Source organism: Arachis ipaensis, chromosome B2 (assembly GCF_059453495.1).
Source record: "Arachis ipaensis isolate K30076 ecotype BB chromosome B2, ASM5945349v1, whole genome shotgun sequence".
Taxonomy (NCBI): Eukaryota; Viridiplantae; Streptophyta; class Magnoliopsida; order Fabales; family Fabaceae; genus Arachis; species Arachis ipaensis.
In genome coordinates this window covers 106,145,718-106,165,254 of record NC_142437.1, presented here as the reverse complement: position 1 = coordinate 106,165,254, position 19,537 = coordinate 106,145,718, and the positions used below count along the sequence as shown (strand labels likewise).

Below are 19,537 nucleotides of genomic sequence, written 5' to 3'. Positions count from 1 at the left end.
TAAGAAATTTATTCCATATCTACCAACTGTACCCTTCATTTCTTCTATAAAAAGGATGCATATAACTACATAATTTCACAGTAGTTCTCTCTATATTCTTTTCTGTATGTTCTTAGTTACAAATTTTTTTTTCAGATTTGTTTTCATCACTACCAAGATAAAGATGTTTTTTTTTATTATTATTTTTAGTTCTTTCTTTCATATTTTGATTTTTATGTTTTTTTACTATATTTTTTATTTATATGATAAATATTTTCATATCATTTTTTAGTATTCTGATGTTATTTTTTTAATTTTCTATTGTTATATTTTTATTGTATTTTTTTATTTATATAACAACTATTGTTGATATAAATTTTTATTTTTATTAATTTTTTTGAAATTTTTATTATTTTTTGTTTATATAAATAATTTTTTTCTATCCTTTATTGTACTATATTTATATTGTGATAAAATTTTTTATTTTTTTATTTGATTTTATTTATATAAATTTTATTTACTTTTTATTATAATTTTTTTGTTCATATAATATATATTGTTGGTTGTGATTATTATATATTATGTTTGTATTAATTTTTTTCTGTTTTTGTTTTTTATTTTTATTGTACTTCTTATTGTACTTTATTTTTGTTTTTATAATATACTAATTATAAATAACAAAAGAGTCATAAATAATAAAAATTTATAGTCCAAAATGATACTAAATTAAAGAGTACTAAGAACACTAAAATAAATTATAAAATATTTTTTTGTTTAATATTATAAAATGTATAGTACTCCCTTTTATATTTTTATTTCTTATTGTTTTTTAGTTTATATGAATTTTTTTTATTTTTTTACTATTTTTTATGTTTAATATGTAAAGTGTCTTTTTTATTTTTATTCGACTTTGTTCTTTTTATTTTTTATTTATTTTTATCATTGACTTTTTTTATATTTTTTTCAGTGTTCTAATCTCTCAGATATGTTATTAATTTTTCTATGGTATTCTTATTATTTCTTGTTCATATGAATTCTATTTTTTTCTCTTTTATGCACTGTATTTATATCTTATACGAAGTTTATTTTATTTTTTTATTTGATATAGTTCATATAATTTTTTTTATCTTTTATTATATTTCTATTTTTCATATGACATATATTGTTGGTTTTATAAAATTTTTATCATTTTTTATTTACTTGAGTTCTTGTTTTATATTTTATTATACTTTATCTTCTGCAGAAATAGACCGTGTTCGAAATTCAATTAAGGATCAAATTATTAATCACATGTAGTAGAAATAATAGTGTTCTTATATACTAATTTTGTATAAAATATTATTTTTTATGTATTTCATTAGTGTTTTATCTTTTAATTTAATATTTATTAGTGTTTTTATGTATTAAAATATATTTTGTCAATTTTTATATATTACTTTAATTTAGTAAGTAAATATTAACTTTATTATAAAATGAATTAATAAGATTTATTCAAATATCTAAAGTAAAATAATAGAATAATATTCAAAATTATTTTAATTGATGTCTCTTTTAGTAATTTTTCATCTAAAAGTGATTTTGAGTAGTATAATCCAAACAACATTTATTTTACTATAATCCATTTTGACATAAAGATTGCCAAACATAAATCACGTTAACACAAACTTTTCATCAAAATCAAATTTACAAAATCAATTCTATGCAAACTCCCGTTTGCAAACTCTAATCCAAACACACACTTGTTCTAAGGTTAGAAACATGATTACGTTCCAAGATCCTAACCGTTCAAAATTTGGGATGAAGCCTTTATAAAAGGCAAAAGGTCCCTAGAAAACATCAGATTCCAAAGTCCATTATCAATTAATTCTGATAAAACAACCTTTTGACAGTGTATTTCCTTGTGAGCTTGTGAGCAGAGCAAAAAGATGCTAAGTTGTTCATTGAAGAGCAAAATGGAAAGTTCAGAAGGAAAACGTACATCGTTCTTCAATGTCTTGAGGAAACAATCAAGGGTTGTTAGAAAATTAAATCAAGAGGTATGTAAGTAACAAAAGTTTAGAAAAGTTAAAGGCAAAATTCAATTTGAATTCAAAGTGGTTACAAGTTTATAGTTCATCACCAAGATTCTACAAACTTCTTGTGCTATCTATCAACTTGCATGGATTAGAATTTTCATGAAACATGGTTAAAGAATTGAAGAAGAAAAGTTTGAGTTGAAAACAATAATCATCTATTTACTAGAAGATGTTAGAAACTTGAAGAGTTTTGAAGAACATTCAAAAGAATAGTACAACTACAATATTCTACAACATTGAAGAAATTCAAAATCAAATTGAATTGAAATTAGAAAATTATGGAAACTACATGAATGCAAGTTGAAAGAAGGTTCATGAAGCCAACTCATAAAATGGTGGTCATTACAAAATTGATTTGTGATTCATAAATTATTATTTTAGTAAAAAGCATTGCCTTATATAAAGGCACATATGTCTTGTGTATTTTGTGTGTTCAATAATGAAATGTGTATGTTTTGAAATGTGAAAATTATCTCCTTTGTTTTATGAGTGTTAGTGAGTTTGAGAGATGAAAAATATGATAGTGTCATTTATATGAGTGAGTGATCCTAGGGCCAATTAGTTGTGGGTATTATACTTACATTTGGTATCAGAGCTGGTTAATCCAGCGCCTGGTGTTTGAGAGTTTATGAGGTGTGGGAGAGTTCTCACATAGTTGTTTGTTCATAGAGTCGGTATGGCAAACACTTTCAATATTGTGTGGTCCGGTCCCAAGTTAAATGGGAAACTTGATTATAGTTATTGGGAGACTTTGATGTCTACCCATTTGAAGGCCCAGAACCTGTGGAATTTCATTGAACCGGGTTTGCAAGAAGGAGCAGATGCTGCCCAACAAAGGAGAGATCAATTGGCGCTATCTCAAATTCATCAAGGAGTAGATTATACGGTGTTTGGCAAAATAGCAAATGCCAAAAGTGCAAAGGAAGCATGGAACACGTTGAAGCTATCATACAAAGGCGTAGATAAAGCTCAGAAAGCAAAGCTACAGTCTTTGAGAAGAGAATATGAAAGGTATGAGATGTCGAGCTCAGAAACTGTTGAGCAATATTTTACTCGTGTTACAGATCTTGTCAATAAGATGAGAGTCTATGGAGAAGATATGCCCGATAGCAAAGTAGTGGAGAAAATTCTTCGCACCATGCCAATGAAGTATGACCATGTGGTGACTACGATACTAGAGTCCCACGATATGGATACTATGACGATTGCAGAATTGCAAGGAACCATGGAAAGCCACATCAGTAGAATACTGGAGAAGTCAGAAAAATCAACCGAGGAAGCCCTGAAAACCCGAGTGAATTTCAACAACGTTGCAGAATCAATCCGTACACAAGAAGGACGAGGTCGTGGTTTTAATTTTCAAAGTAGAGGCAGAGGAAGTTTCAGAGGTAGAGGTCGTGACAATTACAACCAAGGAAGTTACAATAACTTTACACCACCTAATCAAGGAAGAGGTGGAACGAATTTTAGGCCTGTCAACCGAGGAAGAGGTCGAGGCAATTTTTATCAAGAAAGAACCAATTTCAACTGCTTTCATTGTGGAAAGTATGGACACAAAGCAGCAGATTGCAGATTCAAAATGGTGAATAACAATCAAGCACACGTTGCAGAAAATCAGCATCAAAATACTGATGATAATCCGGGTACTCAAACTTTATTTTTTACAAGTAATTCATGTGCTGAAGATGAAAATATATAGTACTTGGATAATGCTTGCAGTAATCATATGTCTGGTAGAAAGGAGTTATTTTCTTCATTAGATGATTCCGTTAAATTATTATTGAAGTTTGGTAATAGTACGAAGATCCCTATTGAAGGAAAAGGGCACATACCAATTAGATTGAAGGATGGTTCTCTGAGTTATATTTCTGATGTTTTCTATACTCCTGAACTTGATTACAATTTACTGAGTATGAGACAATTATCTGAGAAGGGATATAAGATGATAACTTATCGTGGATATTGCACTGTATTTGACAACAATGGAAGGTTCATTGATAAAGCAAAGATGACTTCAAACAGAATGTTTCCATTAAAAATTCAACATGTTAATCCCTCTTGCATGAGTTCTGTGATACTTGATGATAACTGGCTGTGGCATATGCGGTTTGTGCACTTTCATTTTTCTGGCCTAAACTACCTGTCAAGAAAAGGACTTATTTTTGGTCTACCACGGATTCATATTCCCAATTGTGTTTGTGAGATTTGTCAACTGGGAAAGAAGCACAGAGATCCATTCCCTACAGGAAAGTCTTGGAGAGCTAGAAGATTACTTGAAATTGTGCATTCAGATCTCTGTTCTGTAGAAGTTCCAAGTAATGGTGGTAGCAGGTACTTTATCACTTTTATTGATGATTTTAGTAGATATACATGGGTATACTTTCTGAAGCAGAAATCAGAAGCATGTGATGTCTTTAAGACATTCAAGGCGTTTGTCGAAAAACAAAGTGGCTGTAAAATCAAAATTCTCAGAACAGACAGAGAAACAGAATATCTTGTGTGTTCAGAATACTTTAAGCAACACGGAATTCAACACCAACTAACAACTAGATATACTCCTCAACAAAATGGAGTTGCTGAAAGAAAGAATAGAACCATCATGGATATGGTCAGATGCATGCTCAAGTCAAAACAAATGCCTAAAGAGTTTTGGGCAGAAGCAGTTGCAACAGCAGTTCATATTTTAAACAAGTGTCCAACAAAAAGTGTTCGTGATAAAACTCCAAAGGAAGCTTGGAGTGGAAAGCGGCCTTCCATTCATCATTTCAGAGTCTTTGGGTGTATCGCTTATGCCCACGTACCAGATCAATTAAGGAAGAAGTTAGATAACAAAGGCGAGAAGTGTATCTTTATCGGCTATAGCACAGACTCAAAAGCATAAAAACTGTATAATCCAGAATCAAAGAAAGTGATCATCAGCAGAGACGTGACATTTGACGAGAAAGCCATGTGGGACTGGGACACAAAGACAGAAAAGCAGCGGACTATAATTCCAAATACATGTGATGAAGTAGAAGAAAGACAACCTGACACAACTGAACAACCAGAATCATCTAGAAGACCTCAAAGAGAGAGGAGACTACCTGCTAGATTAGCAGATTATGAAGTTGGTAATGACAACGATCCGTCCGATGAAGAAATCATAAATTTTGCTCTATTTTCAGATTGTGAGCCATTGAACTTTGAAGAAGCATCTAAAGACAACAATTGGAAGAAAGTAATGGATGAGGAGATTCATGCCATTGAGAAGAATGACACATGGGAGCTGACAGATTTACCAGCAGATAAGAAGCCAATTGGAGTAAAGTGGGTTTACAAGACTAAGTACAAACCCAGTGGTGAAGTTGATCGTTTCAAAGCAAGATTAGTTGCAAAAGGATACAAACAAAAACCAGGTATCGACTACTTTGAAATATTTGCTCCTGTTGCTAGATTAGACACTATTCATATGATTATTTCACTCTCGGCTCAAAATAAATGGAAGATACATCAAATGGATGTTAAGTCTGCATTTCTAAATGGCACTTTAGAAGAAGAAGTGTATGTTGAGCAACCTGCAGGATATGAAGTTCTTGGAAAAGAAGATAAAGTTTATAAGTTAAAGAAAGCTTTGTACGGGTTAAAACAAGCACCAAGAGCGTGATACAAGAAGATTGATTCTTATTTCATTGAGAATGGCTTCAGAAGATGTCCGTTTGAGCATACACTTTATATCAAGTTCGTTGAAAATGGAGATATCTTGATCGTGTGTCTTTATGTTGATGATTTGATCTTCACTGGGAACAATTTGAAGATAATTACAGAATTCAGGGAGGCTATGATAAAGCACTTTGAAATGACGGATATGGGCTTGATGTCTTATTTTCTTGGCATTGAAGTGGTTCAAAGAGATGATGGTATTTTCATTTCTCAGAAGAAATATGCAAATGATATTTTGAAGAAATTTCAGATGGAGCATTCAAAGCCAATTTCTACTCCAGTCGAAGAGAAGTTCAAGTTGCTGAGAGAAGATAAAGGAAGAACAGTGAATCCTACATATTACAAAAGCTTGATTGGAAGTCTGAGGTACTTAACTGCGACTAGACCAGATATAGTGTTTGGAGTTGGTTTGCTTAGCAGATTTATGGAGGAGCCTTGTACCAACCATTTGCAAGCGGCAAAGAGAATTCTTCGATATATCAAAGGTACTTTAAATGATGGAATTTATTATGAGAATACTAATAAAGTAAACCTTGTTGGCTACACTGATAGTGATTGGGCCGGAGATATAGAAACAAGAAAAAGTACTTCAGGGTTTGTATTTCATCTTGGTTCTGGTGCAATTTTATGGTCGTCAAAGAAACAACCAGTAGTAGCACTATCTACAGCAGAAGCAGAATATATAGCAGCAGCAAGTTGTGCAACACAAGTAGTTTGGCTAAGAAGAATTCTTGAGGAATTGAACGAGAAACAAAATACTCCAACAATAATATTTTGTGATAACAAATCAGCTATTGCACTTTGCAAAAATCCAGTATTTCATGGAAGATCGAAGCATATTGATATTCGGGTTCACAAAATCAGAGAGTTGGTGAATGAAAAAGAAGTTGTGATCGAGTACTGTCCAACTGAAGAACAAGTTGCAGATATATTTACAAAGCCATTGAAGACTGAATTATTTTACAAGTTGAAGAAGATGCTTGGAATGATTAATTCTACTAGCTTGATTTAAGGGAGGCAATGTTAGAAAATTAAATCAAGAGGTATGCAAGTAACAAAAGTTTAGAAAAGTCAAAAGCAAAATTCAATTTGAATTCAAAGTGGTTACAAGTTCATGCTTCATCACCAAGATTCTACAAACTTCTTGTGCTATCTATCAACTTGCATGGATTAGAATTTTCATGAAACATGGTTAAAGAATTGAAGAAGAAAAGTTTGAGTTGAAAACAATAATCATCTATTTACTAGAAGATGTTGGAAACTTGAAGAGTTTTGAAGAACATTCAAAAGAATAGTACAACTACAATATACTACAACATTGAAGAAATTCAAAATCAAATTGAATTGAAATTAGAAGATTATGGAAACTACATGAATGCAAGTTGAAAGAAGGTTCATGAAGCCAACTCATAAAATGGTGGTCATTACAAAATTGATTTGTGATTCATAAATTATTATTTTAGTAAGAAGCATTGCCTATATAAAGGCACATATGTCTTGTGTATTTTGTGTGTTCAATAATGAAATGTGTATGTTTTGAAATGTGAAAATTATCTCCTTTGTTTTATGAGTGTTAGTGAGTTTGAGAGATGAAAAATATGATAGTGTCATTTATATAAGTGAGTGATCCTAGGGCCAATTAGTTGTGGGTATTATACTTACAAGGGTGCTTTTGTAACTAGAATCTCCCATCATTCTTGACTTAACCTGCATAAATGTAATAAAGAGTGTAAATAAATGTAGATATTCATTAATATATAACGTTATATTTACACTTTCTAAATTCCCAAAACACAAAGTGAGGTTAAACAACCTGCAAAAAGTTTTACCAATTCACGTCTTAGAATTATCAAAACAAAATTATTAATAAACTCTATTTGTTTACTAATATCTATTTTGAATCTTAGTTCATCTAAAGTAAGCAGAAAAAAAAATCATAATTCATAATCAAATTGTAAATCAATTATTTTACACCCTAATACAAATTAAAGGACAGAAGCTTTAAGATGTGTTTTCCATGTTAACTATAGATACTATGAGTGAATGAACACTGATAAAATAAATTACCACGTCAACTGGGGATCCAATACAAACAGCAAAAAACCCTGCCCCTAGACCAGAAAGGAGATGAGTTACAACATTATCAGAGAAGCCTGGCAATTTCAAAATCGTCTGCATTATTTCGGAAAGAAAAAAAAAGGTCATTTAAAAATAATAAAGGAAGAAAGAAATGCTTGCTCCAAAATGGAAAACTCCATGTAACCTGTTTCACTTGATCATAGCTGGCCAGTTCAGCAGCGTTGATAATAGCATTTCTGGCTATATTGGGGCCAAGACCAGTTTAGACAGAAATAATCATGAACTGAAATACATCTATCTCTTTAATAAACATGCAAGTTGAATTCAAATACCTGTTTTACAATTGTAGAATATGCATTTAAAGATCCAGAGTAACGCCTTGGCACACCAGGAGGCAATTTTCCTTCTGCTTGAAGTCTAACTTTAACAAGATCTGTTGGATTCGCCACTGCAATTGCCACAACACCTATTGGATGGTAGTACATATAGAAAGAACTCATTATTAGGTTGTTTGCATTGAATATGATAGAAATGAATAGCACAAGTTGCTGCTAGAAATGACAACAATCCATGTAGTTTTTAATGTAGAAGGGACAACGATACGTGGAAAGACCGCATCCAATGTGTGTAATGTCGGCGGCTATCCTGATAATTACATCAGTGGCTAATTCCACAATTTTAACGCATGACCTTGAGATTTAGGGAAAGTATGAGGAGCCAATGGAATATTTGTACAATGTGTACAATGGAAGTTTAGGGAGTATTAGAGATATAACTATTAGTGTTACCTTTTTTCATCAACTGAAGCTTTTGGGATGAGTGATATCATGACATGGTATTAGAGCTCTAGATCCGAAAGGTCAAGAGTTTGATTCTTGGTAAACCCAAAAATCAGTTAAACCTTTTGGGAAGATGTTTACTATCCCTAGTACTCGGATGGTTATTCTAGATAGTATTGGAGATGTTCATTTTGTAACTCAATAGCCAATTGTACACATTGTACAAATAATCCATTGTCTCCCTGGCGAGACTCTGAGATTTAATATAGAAGTGAAATAAGAAAAAAGGTAATTGTAACTATTTATGTCCTTCTGTCAGTTTAAACTTTTGGAACAAGTGGTTTCATGATACCAGTAATGTTCAACATTTGGCTTTACCAGTTGTTAATGCAGCAAGAAATTTTTTGGGCAATGGAACATCTCCGACATGATCCTTTCCCACATATAAAGTCTTAACCTGTTTTGAAAAAGTTATTAAACCATCATCATCATATAACATAGTAAATCATAACACGAACTAGTTTAAGAGATTAGCTGTAAAACTCACAGGATCATACAACCCAATTCTTAAACCTCCATACAAACATTGATGATGTAGCCCCGGGACAATGCCCTTCCAGAGTGATGCAAGACCTTCTTCCCTAGCAATGGTCGCAACAGTCCCCATCATACCCTTATATTTAGGGGTCGTCACCACATGGGCACCTAAAGCTTGTTTTTGAAGCTGAAGCCTAACTTTTACAGTGTCCAAGGGAATAGTGCACGCCTATTTCATCCAAGAATTCAGTGGTAAAAATTTCAGAAACAATCTAAAACACCAGTCGAAGATTAAGTGTTTTCAGATTGTTTTGCACACAAGTCGAAGATTAAGTGTTTTCAAAAATGCAATCATTGCTTTGTTGGAAAACAAAACAGGATTTCTTTCAAGAGCCATCCACCTTCAGGAAAGTCGAAGATACTTGACTTGATGCATTCTGATGTATATGGTCCGATGAAGACATATAAAAAAACTTGGAAGGTCTATCTATTTTGTAACCTTTATTAATGATCATTCTAGGAAATCATGTGTTTACACTTTGAAGATCAAAGATCAAATTTTAGATGTGTTCAAAAAATTTCAAACTTCTGTTAAAAGAGAAACTATAAAAAACTTGAAATACTTTTCTATTGACAATGGTGGTGAGTATTCAGGTCCATTTGATACTTATTGTAAGGAACATGTTATAAGATATTACAAGACTCCTACAAAAACTCTTTAATTGAATGGCTTGGCTGAAAGAATGAATAGAATATTGATTGAAAATTTAAAGTTAGGGGCTTATTATTACAATTTGGATTGTCAAAAATCTTTTTGGGGTGAAGCTTTGAGCATTGCTGTTTATGTCTTGAATCAGACACGATATGTTTCCTTGCAATTTGAAGCGCTAAAAAAGGTATTTTTTATGATTACTTAAGAGTTGTTGGATGTAAAGTTTCTGTTCATATTCCAAAAGATAAGAGAGTCAAGTTTGATGTAAAGACTAGGCAGTGTAGTTTTATTGACTGTAATATGAATAAATTTTGTTATAGGTTATGTAATCCTATTAATAAGAAAGTGATTTGAAGTAGAGATGTTTTTGTTGGAAACCAAACATTGAAGGATATTGATAATGTAAAGAAGCCAATAGTTCAACCTAGTGATAATATTTTTACCTTGGATATTACTCTTCTGTGCCTACAGTGGAAGATGATAGAACCTAAATGCTATAGAAAGGCTACTGAAGATAGAAGCAAAGCTCAATAACTTAAAGCTATCCAAAAAGAAACGAAGTTCTTGTTTGAGAATAATACCTATGAGTTGGTGAAGCTATCTAAGAGTATGAGAGTTTTGAAGAACAAATGGGTGTTTAGAATCAAGAATGAAGAACACAATTCTAAACCTTGGTATAAAGCTAGATTAGTTGTTAGAGGCGTTAGCCAGAGAAAAAATGTTGATTTTGAGGAGATTTTTTCTCTTATTGTGAGTGTTGAGTTTGAAAATTAATAGTATTAATGATGACAAACACTTGGTGTTTGGGTTGAAAGCCTAATTATATTTGTGATTAGTGTGTTTAGTGTGCAGAAAATTAATTAAATCACATTGACCTAAGAAGAATGAAAATAAACCCAAACTGAGGTTGGCCCACTTACACAAGTTTATGGAAATAATTGTTCATCACTAAATTTCCATCAGAGATTAAAAGAATGCTTTAGTGATCTAAGAAAGCAATTGGCCCAAAAGAAAAAGAAATATGAAATGCTAGTGTGAAGAAAGGATGTGGACCAAACATAAGCTCAAGGCCCATCTAAGTGGCCCATGTCCAATCTCACTTACTCATTTAGATGTTAACTAAAGAATTTGAAATTCTAATTGCTTCTGAATCTTTTCACCACCACCGAACCAAAATTCTATCTTTTCTCTCTTTTCTCTTTCACATCACCCAGGTATTTTTTCCAAAAGCAAGAAATCAACAGCTGTGATGCTAGGTGTCCTTTGGATATAACACAGAGAAGAAAAAGAGAGTTCTTCATTGCAAGCCTTGTCTTTCGGACAATACACAATGAAGAAAAGAGGAAGAAGCTCCTTGAAGAAAAGGTCAAATCAATAAAGGCAAAACCAAAGGGCTCCTCTAGCTTGATCAGAAGATGAAGGTAGACTGTTTCCACTTATATGCATGTTGATAGCTTGATTAAAACCTACCTTCTTCTACACATACCATTTTTGGGCATATGAAAAGAAACTGGATTCATCCTACCTCTGCTGTGAATCAATGGCTACAATTGTTTCTTGGAGGCAAAGCACAAATCTGAGGGCTTGGATGTATCAAATCCATTGAAAATATGTTTTCAAGGAAGGTGTATTACTTGTCTCTGATTTCAAATCCCTGATTTTTGGGACTGATGGAAGAAAGAAGAAGAAAGACCTCAACTAGCCTTAAATTCAAGAAGCTGACTTTGTGAAGTAAGCTCTAGATATTGAGACAGAGCTCATACAAATAGGAAATTCACTTTAGTTTGAAGGAAAGGAGAGAGAACCATAATTTAAGTTGCATTGAGAGCATTCCCAGTGAAAGTTTAACGCTTTGGACTGTGTTTCTACATCAAAGAAATATACCGCCAAAATGAAGAACAATCATAGAGAGTTCTGAAGTTGGTTCATTGATGCACCACTCTTTGGTGATGCATTTTATGTTGAATTGAGTGAATTTTATCAACTTTTCTCACATTTATTCAATGAAATAGCATGGTTTTGTAATTCTCCCTTAAATTGTACTTAAGTGTGAAAATATGCTTTTTAGGCCCTTAATTGGTTAATTTTAGTTCACCTTTGATTCCACTAGATGCCTTGATGTGTTTGTTAGTGAATTCAGGTTGAAAAGGCTAGGAATGGATCAAAGGAGTGAAGAGAAAAGCATGCAAAGTGGAGAATTCATGGAAAATCAAGGATTTGGAGTGCATACAACGACGCGCACGTGTGGAACGACGCGCACGCGTGAATATGAAGTCGCATGGCGACGCGTACGAGTGACATGATGCGTATGCGTGGGAAGCAAAATGCCAAACGACGCGTACGCGTGACCCATGCGTACGCGTCGCAGCTCGCACGTGACTTCATTAAAGTAAAAACGCTGGGGGCGATTTCTGAGCTTCCCAAGCCCAAATCCAACTCATTCCAGAGCCTATTACATGCAGAAATCAAGAGGAGTCAAGGGGGAGCACATAGTTTAGTTTTCATGATGCTTTAGTTAGTTTCTAGAGAGAGAAGCTCTCTCTTCTCTCTAGAATTAGGTTAGATATAGATTAGGATTTCTTAGATCTAGGTTTAATTCATGCTTTGATTTACTTTTTCTTTCTAATTTCTTGTTCCTTTACCTTTGCTTTCTTAGTCTAGTATTTTACTCTTTGTATTTGTTTACTTTATTATTGATGCACTCTTGTTTCTTCTATTTTCCTTTTAATGCAATTTATGTTTGATTTCCTTTATTGTTGATTTGAGTTGTTGTTGTTAATTTCCTTGCAATTGGTAGTTGTAGATTTAAATTTCTTGTAACTTTATCTTGCTTTCCTTTTATGCCTTCCAAGTGTTTGATTAAATGCTTGGAAGGATGTTAGAGTAGATTTTTGTATTCTTGACTTGGGATGGTAACTTAGGTGAACTTGAGTTGCTAATGTCCAAGTGTTGATAATTGGTGTCCATTGACTCTAGCTTTCACTAAGTTAATTGGTGAGTGGCTAGGACTTATGGATTAGGATTGGTGTGGCTCATTTGACTTTCCTTCACTTGTTAGAGGATGACTTAATGAGATTGATTCTTGCAATTATCATGTTGTGGTTAGTGACAAGGATAAAGATCCTTAACCATCAACCATTGCCAAGAACTTTTTATCATTTGAGCTTCATTTACTCTCTTGCCATTTATCTTTCATGTCCCTTATTCAAAATCCCAAAATACTTATCCCATAACCAATAATAAGAATACTTCCCTGCAATTCCTTGAGAGACGATCCCGATATTTGAATACTTCGGTTATTATTTTTATTGGGGTTTGTACTTGTGACAAACAAATTTTTGCATGTGAGGATTAGTTGTTAGTTTAGAACTATACTTGCAATGAGAATTTATTGCGAAATTCTAAACCACATAAAATTCCGTTCATCATTCATCTGATAGTTTCAAGGTTGTGAATCATCATCTCCTTCATGGTTTATTGTTTTATTATTCTGTTTCAATGTTTATCTTTTTCTGTTTTCTCTTGAGTGAAAAAAGGCATAAATGTGAGGCATTTAAAAAGCCAAATAGAGAGAAAAGACAAAGAGAGGAACTTGGAAAGAAAAGCCAAAGTTAATTTCAGATTTCTATTTGTTTGTATTTCTGTTTTGCATTTTGTATCTGATGTATCCCTTGCTAAGTTGGGTAAGCACTTAGTGTATTGAGAGTCTAGGATGTTGTCTAGCTAAATCAAGCTGATGTTGAAGTTTGGTTTGTCCCAGATAGGATTATGTTGAGTCCTAGGGAATTGGTGTTAGTAACACTTGAAAGTATAGTAAAAATTCCACCAACGTTGTGGTGGAGACTGGATGTAGGTTGCATTGCACAGAGCAACTGAACCAGGATATATGCTAGTAACATTTTCTTCTTTTTTGCACTATTTTGTCTCTCTACGATTTATGAGACAAAATTAAATTGTCTCCTGCATAATCTATTACGCAGACAAATAGAAGCAAAGTTCCAGTTCCTTGTTTTAAGGGTTAATCAATCAACTTAAAAGAAGGTCATAGATTCAATCCCCCCTTTATCCAGGCCATCAAGAATCTTCAGTGAGGATGTCTTCTATTCGTGTTGTACTTAGATTAATAGCTTCTCTTGATCTAGAGATTGAGCAAATAGATGTAAAGACAAATTTTTTCATGGTAATTTGGACAAGAAAATCTACACGAAGCAACGGAAGAACTTTATTATTAAAGGAAACGAAGACTTCATGTGCAAGCTTAAGAAGAATTTTTATGAATTGAAGCAAGCTCCAAGATAAAGGTACAAGAAGTTTGAATCTGTTATGGAGAGCATAATTACTATACGATAATTTTATATCATTGTGTATTTGTGCAAAAAATTTTTTATGGTAATTTTATTATTCTTTTGCTTTATGTGTACGATATTTTGATTCTGGGTAAGAATTCTTTGAGCATTAATGAGTTAAAAAAATAGTTGAGTAAGTTCTTTGTTATGAAGGACTTGGGTCCTGCCAAACAGGTTTTGGGCATGACGATTACTTATTATAGAAATTTCAAAAAACCTTATTTGTCACAAGAGAAGTATATAAAGGCGTTTCAAAGGTTTGACATGAATGATGTATTGTTATTCTTTTGCTCTTCATTTTAAGTTGAGTATCAAGCAATGTCTAACTACTGATAAGGAGAAATAAGCAATGGATGAAATTTCTTATGCCTCAATTGTTAGAAGGTTGATGTATGCACTAGTGTGCACTAGACTAGACATTGCTCATGTGGTCGGTACTGTGAGTTGTTTCTTCTCTAATTCAGGTAAAGAACATTAGAATATTGTTAAATGGATTATGAGACATTTCAAATGTACAACTAATTTTAGTGAGTTTGGTGGTAAAATATCTTTGCTAGTTGGCTTTACTAATGCAGACATAGCATGAAATATTAATTTTCAAAATCTACTTTAGGTTATTTAGTCAAGTTTACAAAGAGAGTTATTTAATGGCTGTCACTATTACAGAAGTGTGTTGCACTTTCTCTACAGAGACAGAATTTATTATAGCAACTGAAACATATAAAGAGTAGTTGTGGATGAAGCTTTTTGAAGAGCTTGGTTTCAAGTAAGACCATTATATATTGTTTTGTGACACTTAAAAGTGTTATTCATCTTACTAAAAATGCTACATTTCATTCAAGAACTAAATATATTGATTAGGGTTGTACATGATTTGGTTAATCCAAAAATTAAACCTATTTTTTGGTTAACCAAAAATTTAATCTTGTTTCATTAACCAAATTGATGGTTTTATATGATAAAAGTAGTTATTAACCGATTACAAAATTTGAAAATCGATTTTTAACCGATTATAAAAATAAAAATCGGTCTTAAAAAATAACTAGTTTTTGGATAGAAATATTGGTTTTTGAAAAAAAAATTATTTTTGGATAAAAAATCAGTTTTTTCCAAAAAAAAAATCGTTTATTTTTTTAAATTGAATTTTTAATATTAAAAATTGGAATTAGGGTTTTTAAATTTGGTTTTGATTTTGGTTAACTGGTTAAAAACTAATTTTTTTAAATATTGCCAAGAGATTAGCTTGAATCATGTTATTTGATTGCTGAAATGGCGAGGGTCTCTACCTAGTCGAAAAAAGGGAAGATTTGTTGGGATTATTTCTCTCTTATGTAAGACTGAAACCCAATTTCCTTGCATCATTTAGCCATTAACCTAATCAGAATTTTGGAGAGATTGAGAGAGCATGAGTGCAGCCACAAAGTGAGAGAGAAAGGGAAAAATAGAATTTTTTATTTTACATAGAGCAGCAATATTTGAACAGAAATTTCTCATTCGTTCACCGTTAGATTGATCTGAAATTTGGACTACAAGTTTGACTCAGCTTCTTCTTAATTATGAATGGTTGGGATGTTGATTTGAGATCTATAGTTAGAAATTGGCTTCACACAACAACTTTAATTTTTTAGTATTTTTCATTTTCTTCTCACTTGTAAGCTTTGGTGTTTTAGTGTTTTGGCTTGTATGCACGATTTGTATTTTATTTGAGACTCTTTTGTACTTCATATTTAATTATAGTGGAACTATTTTTTTATCATGGCCTGAATTAAGCCATGACTTGTGCTCAAGGAAAAATCCTTCGACAAGCCAATCAACCAAATTTATAGAAAAACAGATAAAGACTCCTCTATTTTTAGAATCTTGACAAAATGAATACTATCTTCCTTAATCAATAATAAACATCCACCTCTAACAACAACAATAATAACAATAATAGCATATCCCAATTATATTGACAAACCAAACATATCAAAAGTCACATCATATATATTAAGTTAATAACTAAAACATAGAGTTAAATCCATAAGCCTTACATACCAAATCATAATTACTATACTTAAACAACATTCAAAATAACATAACTCATATGAGGACTCTGCCTGTGATATATGGAGCTTGACATAATCCAGATTTTAGCACAAAGATTTCATTACATAGAAACATAGCTCTTGAATAGAAGAATGGCTAGCCAAAATGATTAAGATCTGTTGTGGGATAGTTAGAAATAGAACCCGAATGGATACTTGTATTTGAAAAATATGAGAATATGATCGGATGAATTTTGTATTTCGGTGAGCAAACATTATATCTATAATCCACATAAGATGATACAAATGTTACTTTGAAAGTTATATTTCTTTTTAGAGATAAGAAATTCATATTAAGTAAATATGCAAATAAATAGATAAAAAATTAAACAAATAAATTGAAATGGGAGTTCTCATTTAATAAGTCAAATCAAATCGAATGCTACACATTTAGGCGGCTCCAGCTCTGAGGGTGGAACTTTCTTCTAGTGTGTCCATACGGTATAACAGATTCAACGTGTGGCCTATACATTAGGCTAACGACGTCCCTGCTAGCTGAGGTCTAAATCAGATACATCTAGGTTAACATCATAACTGTCGTTAACTACAATTTTTTAGTCAGAGCCTGCCAGACCAATCCAAAATCATTCATGTATAATAAATTTCAAATTCTTGTAACATATTATTAAATTTTATAATAAATAAAATATATATAAGTATGCATACTAATTTATATATATATATATATATATATATATATGCTTTATAAAATATTGAATATCGTCTCATGTATATTTTTATAAAATTGTGAGTTTACAAAAATTAATATTCCTTCCAATAATTCAAAATTCACAATAATCAAATATTTCAAATGCTAAAAATCATAAATCAATTTAAAATTAATAGTAACATATTTAAAAATAATTATAGACATAATATCCACTTATAATTTGGTTCTAAACAACTGGAAGCAAGTTTGAGCGCATCATCGAACTACTAAATGCCGTCTAATAATTTTACAACTCTAAAAATATGATAATAACAATGATTATGAACTAATAATATTGTCAATTAACATAATGTTACCTAATTTGACAAAAATTCTAAATTTTCTAACCCATATAATCCTAATTTGGATTTATGCATACCTATAAATATAGGGATGACAAAAATTGGAGATGTAGCTAATTATTAAGTCAAAGAGTTATTTTGAAGTTTCAATAATAATCGAAACTCAAAAATTGAGTATTTTTCTCACTCATTAAGATGAAACTTCATGATCAGAGTTGTGAAAAATGAGATTTGAATAAGTAGAAATAGAGTAGATAAGGAATAGGAAGTAAGATGAGAAAAATGAGTTTGATAGTATTGTATGAGTAAGATTACAAAGAGAAGAGATGAGAAAAAAAAAAGAGATAAAGCTGAAATAGGGAAGGAATGTGATTTAGGAGACAAAAAAAATTGAAGGGAACTAAGTGGAGGTAGGTCACGTGTCCTTTTCGTGATTCACTAACCCTCTTTCTTTTTTTTTCTTCACTCGGATATTATTGGTATGGACAATTCATAATTTTTATCTCTCATATTGATAGCAATTCGGAGCGGCTTGAGCTGATCCACCTTATCCCACTTCGACCGAGGTAGGTATTTTCAACAGTTGATTCGGTATGGAGTAAATTTTGGTAAGACCTGGTTATTTTTATTTGAGTATGGGGCAAGTATGGGTAATGAGCGTCCCATCCCGTCATCCTGCTCTATATATATGTGTGTATATTATTTATATGTAAAATCTGGTTATTTCTATATACTATGTGTTATTATGAATAATTTAGGATTATCTTTGAACTTAATTATATTTTGGAATACTTAATCTTGTTTAAAATTTTATTTATTAATTATGATCAATTTGTTTATCTTCATTGTATTATAGATTTTTCTAAAGAAAAAAAATTATAAATCAATTAGACTACGTTTGTTTACAGAGACAGGACACTGAGACAGGGACACTGAGACACAAAATTGTGTTTGACAGATGAGACATGGACAGAGATAATGTGTCTAGAGACACTGAATTAGTGTATTTTGTGTCCATCCTGACAGGAAGGACACGAAGACACTAACAAAGGACACAATTTATTTTTTATTTTTTCTTTTATTATTTTTGTTAATTTTTTATAATTATATTTTTTATTGTTATATTTTTTATTTCAAATTTTTTAAATAAAAAAATAAAAATAAATTAAATTTTTATAATTTATTTTAATTTATTATCAAATAGAATATAAGAACACAAAATTTTGTGTTTCTATTTATTAATGTCTTATCTGTCCTGTTCTTCAAAACAAAAGCAGCCTTAGATTTTGAGATGAGACAAGACAGGTACAAGACAGGTATATACTCGCAGGTTTGAGTGTGGGACAAAATTTAAGATACTCGTAGATAATAAGATAGAGAATGGGACAATATGTGGATGTTCAGGATGGATATGAATACTTAAATACTTGTCACAGCCTACACCATTTCAATCCTTACATATTTAAAGAGATTTTTTATGTTAGAATATTGATGTGTTCTTATTGTTATCTTATTTGATATATTTACTTGTTCATAATTACTACCATGTTGTATTATGAGTAATTTCATATTATTATTTTGTTAGATATTTATATTGTTTTTACTGTTCAGCTTTATCAATCACTGCTAAATTAATTTCTATTAGTATCTAACCATTTTTTAACAAAATAATTGTGTTATTTTAAAATTAATTTTTCTACATATACAGCAGTTATACTTGTCTGTACATATATACTTTAGTATAATTTTTTATTTTTAAAATATATGTATTTGTCTTGGTATTTTGTAAATGTTTTCTCTCTTCAATTACTTCTCATTAAAAAGTAACTAATTATTTATTTATTTCTGTTCATACCCTGACCCAACGCTAAGGTCCATGTCTAAAAGAAAGGCCCAATCCAAAGAATTGGACCTTATTTCACACCAACTTTTTCCTAGAAGTCGGTTCCTACCACGACCTGCTCTAAGGAAGTCGGGAACGAGGATTAGCTGGCAGATAATATTAAAATAACTGCCCCTAAAATCTCTCAACCCACTTTCAGGAGCCATATCTCAACTTCCCTAAGATAAAGGGACGGTTATCCACCTTAAAAGGTGGAACTACTTCAACGGTGGTTATTGGTTCACCACTATAAATACCCTGACACCCCCTCAGGTATCTCTAAGTCCCAATACTCTCTAAACCTGTTTACACCCTTGCTGACTTAGGCATCGGAGTGTCTTTGCAGGTACC

General features: G+C 31.7%; 1 protein-coding gene and 1 pseudogene across 1 annotated transcript; one reads left to right on the top strand and one right to left on the bottom strand.

The window, feature by feature from the left end:
- Nucleotides 1–399: 399 nt before the first annotated feature.
- LOC107627596 (mitochondrial uncoupling protein 1-like) lies at nt 400–19,182 on the bottom strand (annotated as a pseudogene).
- On the top strand, nt 2,731–3,692 carry LOC148575124 (uncharacterized). Its single transcript, XM_088503763.1, has 2 exons — nt 2,731–3,442; nt 3,525–3,692. The coding sequence occupies exons 1-2, from the start codon at nt 2,731–2,733 to the stop codon at nt 3,638–3,640; spliced, it is 828 nt and encodes a 275-aa protein (XP_088359889.1). The 3' UTR covers nt 3,641–3,692.
- Nucleotides 19,183–19,537: the final 355 nt, after the last annotated feature.